This window comes from Numenius arquata, chromosome 12 (genome assembly GCF_964106895.1).
Source record: "Numenius arquata chromosome 12, bNumArq3.hap1.1, whole genome shotgun sequence".
Lineage (NCBI taxonomy): Eukaryota > Metazoa > Chordata > Aves > Charadriiformes > Scolopacidae > Numenius > Numenius arquata.
In genome coordinates, this window is record NC_133587.1 from 5,808,889 (window position 1) to 5,814,104 (window position 5,216).

A 5,216-nucleotide genomic window follows, 5' to 3' on the forward strand; every position below is an offset into this window, starting at 1 on the left:
CAACATGGCTGCAGGGTCCTGAGCACCCGGCTGGCCCCCTAGCCTCCGCAACCTTCTGCTGTCCCCGCTGCCACCATGGCCCTGGGGACAGCAGGGCAATGCCCCTCATTACTGGCCACCTCGCTGCGGGGCAGCCCCAGGACAGCCGTGCTGTGCCCAAGTGCAGCCACACCACCACTCTCCCTCACACCTGTCCTCACGCCTTGCGTGGCCGTGGGACCGAGTGTGTTTAGTAAACAAGGTGATGAAACAGTTAAAGCAGAGGAGCCTGAGTGTGCGTTTCGTCACTCTGAGTCGGCGGCTGAGGGGTCTGAGAGTGACTCACTGCCCTCCCCGAGCCATAAATAGGAGCGGGAGCCCGGCGGCACCTAGAGCAGAGCAGCGGGGACTTGGCACAGCAACAGCCCTCCTGCCACCGCCGCACCATGCCACTCATCCTCCTGGCCCCGCTTGCCGTGGGGCTGCTAGCCCTCTCCTGCTGTGCGGCCCCTCTCCAGAGCAAGCCGCAGGCGGTTGTCACCTTCCCCGGGGAGCTGGTCAGCAGCACCCTGTCGGACCTGGAGCTGGCGGAGGTGAGAGGAGCATGGCCCCACGGCCCCCTCCCGGCTCCCAGGACCCCAAGGGGCTCCAGGGGTGGCAGCGTGGGGCTGCGGGCAGAGCTCAGGGGCTGCCTGTCTCCTTGAGCCCTGCGAGGTGCCCAGGCTGCAGTCGGGCACCAGGGGTCTGTGGTGCCCAGGACTACCCAAGCCCCCTCCTGCCTCGCTCATCCCCTCCATCTGCCCTTCCTCCTCAGAGCTACCTGCTGCGGTTTGGCTACACCACGGAGCCAGAGGAGAAGACGGGCAACAAGCATGTGTCCCTGGCCAAGGCGCTGCGCAAGATGCAGAAGCAGCTGGGCTTGCAGGAGACGGGGGAGCTGGATGCCAGCACGCTGGAGGCCATGCGAGCCCCCCGCTGCGGCGTGCCTGATGTGGGAACCTTCCTCACCTTCGAGGGGGACCTCAAGTGGGACCACATGGACCTGACGTACCGGTGAGTCTCTGCGCCAGGAGACGGAGCCTTGTGCCCACAGGGTGATAGTCCCCAGGGCATGGAGACGGGGACGAGGGCCCAGGTGGGGTGACAGCCTCAGACCAGCCCACCGGCCATGCCTCGGTGTTGCTGGCACAGCTGGATGTCAGCACAGCCATGGCCAAGCTGGCACAGCGGCATCATCTGCTCCTTGGCATCCAGAAGAGCATCTGAGCCCTGGCCTGAGGGTGGTGGCCGGCTGCTCTGCCCTGCCATGCCAGTACTGCTGTCCCCTCACAGGGTGGGGGCATGTCCCCACCATGCATTCAGAGCAGGGTCACTTCTGCAGCACGAGCTGGGACCTGGCAGTGATGACCTCCGGCTTCCCCCCAACAGGGTGATGAACTACTCCCCCGATCTGGACCGTGCCGTGATCGATGACGCCTTCAAGCGGGCATTTAAAGTGTGGAGCGACGTGACCCCCCTCACCTTCACCCAGATATACAGCGGCGAGGCAGACATCATGATCATGTTCGGCAGCCAAGGTGACATCCCGCGGGCAGGCAGGGAGCTGGGAGCTGGCTCAGCCGTGGGGAGAGGGTTGGTGATGTGCCCTGCCCGTGGGACCATCACACCACATCTCCCCAGGCTGTGTCCCCATGTGCCGGGGGTCTCTCCACCCCTGCACATGCTGAGAGACATATGAGGGTATGCAGGGGGTGTGCAGGGCTCACCTGGTCGAGGTCCGTGTGCATGCCAGGGATTCCTCTGGTGGGGCTGGCGCTGAGGATGCTTGTTCCCACAGAGCACGGGGATGGGTACCCCTTCGACGGCAAGGATGGGCTCTTGGCCCATGCCTTTCCCCCGGGCCAGGGGATCCAGGGTGATGCCCACTTCGACGACGATGAGTTCTGGACACTGGGAACTGGCATAGGTAAGGGCAGGGTCTGGCAGGTCAGGGGAGACTGACAGTGCCCACCCCAGCCCCATCACTAAGCCACCCCTCTCCCGAGCAGTGGTGAAGACCCGCCATGGGAATGCCAACGGGGCCGACTGCCACTTCCCCTTCATCTTTGAGGGCCAGTCATACTCCCGGTGCATCACGGAGGGGCGCACAGATGGGCTGCCCTGGTGTGCCACCACCGCCAGCTACGACCGGGACAAGAAATATGGCTTCTGCCCCAGCGAACGTGAGTAGCAGCGGCTGCTGAAGCCCCTGCCCAGCCCTGCGGGTGCCCAGGGCTGTGCTCACCCCTCCTCACCCCACAGTCCTCTACACCAATGGCGGCAACAGTGATGGGTCCCCCTGCGTCTTCCCCTTCATCTTCGGTGGCACCTCCTACAACACCTGCACCACGGATGGGCGCTCCGACGGCTACCGCTGGTGTGCTACCACCTCCAACTTTGACCAGGACAAGAAATATGGCTTCTGCCCCAACCGAGGTGCGAGCAGGGAGGGGGCATGCAGGGAGGGGGTGTGTGAGGTGGCCGGTCCCCAGCTGTGGTGCACAGAGTGGGCATCCAAGGGGTCTTGGGGCTGTCCCAGGGTCTGGCCGATGTGGCCAGGGACTGGGGCCAGCCCCACTGACACTGCTCTGCAGACACAGCGGTGATCGGTGGCAACTCCCAGGGGGACCCATGCGTCTTCCCCTTCACCTTCCTGGGGCAGTCCTACAGCTCCTGCACCAGCCAGGGCCGGCAGGACGGCAAGCTCTGGTGTGCCACCACCAGCAACTATGACACTGACAAGAAGTGGGGCTTCTGCCCAGACAGAGGTAACAGCCCCCCTGCACACACCCTCTGGCCCCACGCCATGCTGCTGTGGTCCCCATGGGGGTCACAATCCCTGGCTGGTGTGTCCCATCCCACTGGGCACTGAGGTCAATGCTTTCCTCCAGGTTATAGCATCTTCCTGGTGGCTGCCCACGAGTTCGGGCACTCGCTGGGACTGGACCACTCCAGTGTGCGTGAGGCCCTGATGTACCCCATGTACAGCTACGTCCAGGACTTCCAGCTGGACCCAGATGATGTCCAGGGCATCCAGTACCTCTACGGTGAGCATCTGTGCAGTGGCCAGGCACGTCAGGGGTCTCACAGTGCCAGGCCAGCCCCCAGCCTCATGCCCTCCCCTGTACTCCCCCAGGTCGTGGCTCCGGCCCTGAGCCCACCGCTCCTGCGCCCATGCCCACCGAGGAGCCCCAGCCCATGCCCACTGAGGCTGGCAGCACCTCCACCACTGAGGAGGAGGAGGAGCAGATGCCAGAGCCCACAACTGTGCCCATTCCCGTGGACCCCAGCCGGGACGCCTGCATGGAGAAGAACTTTGATGCCATCACAGAGATCAACGGGGAGCTGCATTTCTTCAAGGATGGGTGAGAGCAGCACCTGGCACCTCCTGCCCTGGTGATGAGGGGGCGTGGGGGGACAGGGGCCTGCGCCAGGCTGAGGTTACCAGGACGGCTGACCTTCCCCACCAGGAAATACTGGACCCACTCAACCTTCTGGAAGTCAGGCATCCAGGGCGCCTTCTCCATCACCGACACCTGGCCTGGTCTCCCAGCTGTCATCGACGCCGCTTTCCAGGACGTGCTCACCAAGAGGGTCTTCTTCTTCGCAGGTGAGCTCTGCCCCTGCCACCCTCGGCCCTGGTGCTGCTGGCATCATGAGGAGCCCGCTTCTGCCCTGTCACCCTCATGGCTGGCTGATGCCTGTTCTCTCTCCTGGCTGCAGGTCGGCAGTTCTGGGTGTTTTCTGGCAAGAACGTGCTGGGCCCCCGGGGCATCGAGAAGCTGGGCATCGGGAAAGAAGCTGGCCGCATCTCAGGGGCCCTGCAGCGGGGCCGTGGCAAAGTGCTGCTCTTCAGTGGGGAGAGCTACTGGAGGTGAGTGGGTCTGGATGTCTGTGGTGGTGCCTGCTGGCTACCCCGGCAAGGGACTGGGATGGAGGGCTCCTGGCAGCCCTCAGCACCACTCTGCTCTCCCCGCAGGCTGGATGTGAAGGTCCAGAGGGTAGACAAGGGCTACCCCCGCGCCACCGACGACGTCTTCACTGGTGTCCCCCTCGATGCACGCAATGTATTCCTCTACCAAGGTGAGCTTGGACCTGGAGGGTGGGGGCCGTGCTGTCACCCCCAGGCTGCACCGTAGGGAATGGCATTGGTACAGGGCATGCCATCAGTCCTGGAAGGTCCCTGCAGTGGGGCTGGCCAGGCCAGATCCCCATGTGCCTGCACGGCTTGAGCAGCCACTGGGACGGGTCTTTGTCCCTCCTGACCCTCCGTTCCTTCCACTTCCCTCCTCGTGCAGACAAGTACCACTTCTGTCGGGGCAGCTTCTACTGGAGAATGACGCCACGCTACCAGGTGGACCGGGTAGGCTACGTCAAGTACGATATCCTGCAGTGTCCCCAGCACTGAGGACTGGACCGGCGTGCTGCTCCCTGCCCATCGCTGCCAATCCCCAGGCTCCTGTCTTGCAGCCTGATCCCTCAGGACACTGGGGTCCGTATAGCCTCACTGCCATGGGGCAGCCCCCACAGAGACGGGGGCTTTGCTGGTTCCCTGGCAGGAAGGGGCAGGGAGTCCTGGGGTTGCCCCTCGGGAGCTGCCTGGCCTGGGGAGCCCCAGCTGGGGAGCAGGACTCTCACCCTGCCAGCACCGGCTCTGCCGTGCAGAGGCGTTTGCCTGGTACAAACCACACATGGATTTATAACGACTTTGTCTTTCTGCTGAGCCACCTGGGCTGGGCCAGGCTGGGCTCCGCTGGGAGCTGGTGCCCGGGGACTTGGCCGGGGCAGGAACGTGGGGCTCTGCCTTGCTCCTGCCCACTGCCTGCTCTGCCAACCTCCATCTGCCCATTTTTAATAAAGACAATCCTTTGGACACAACCTCTGAGTGCTCCATCAACTGGCCAGGGCCCCAGCACAGCGAGTCCCCGAGATGCTGGGCCAGGGGCATTGTTCTCCCATGGGGTTTGGGGTGCCAGCATCGGTGGGGAAGGGGGCAGTGGGCAGGGGAGCTGCTGCCAAACCCCCCCTTGTGCTGAGGGCTCCGAGATCCCTAAGGGACACTAAGGAGGATGTCCCTTTGTCCCAACATCCCTTGCTACCAGCCCCACAAGAGTCCCTCCTGCCCCCTGCCTCCCCACCAGGCCCTAGCCCTCCCCTGTGTCCCCAGCTCTCCACCGGCGGTGAGGGAGAGGCGTTTG

The 5,216-nt window shown here is 64.2% G+C and overlaps 1 protein-coding gene across 1 annotated transcript; it reads left to right on the plus strand.

Annotated features, from left to right (window-relative positions):
• The first annotated feature begins 376 nt into the window (after window positions 1-376).
• MMP9 (matrix metallopeptidase 9) lies at window positions 377-4,894 on the plus strand. The gene is made up of 13 exons (XM_074157121.1): window positions 377-572; window positions 794-1,032; window positions 1,408-1,556; window positions 1,817-1,945; window positions 2,028-2,201; window positions 2,281-2,454; window positions 2,613-2,786; window positions 2,910-3,065; window positions 3,155-3,383; window positions 3,489-3,628; window positions 3,742-3,892; window positions 3,998-4,101; window positions 4,317-4,894. The coding sequence occupies exons 1-13, from the start codon at window positions 426-428 to the stop codon at window positions 4,424-4,426; spliced, it is 2,076 nt and encodes a 691-aa protein (XP_074013222.1). The 5' UTR covers window positions 377-425; the 3' UTR covers window positions 4,427-4,894.
• The last annotated feature ends 322 nt before the right edge of the window (window positions 4,895-5,216 follow it).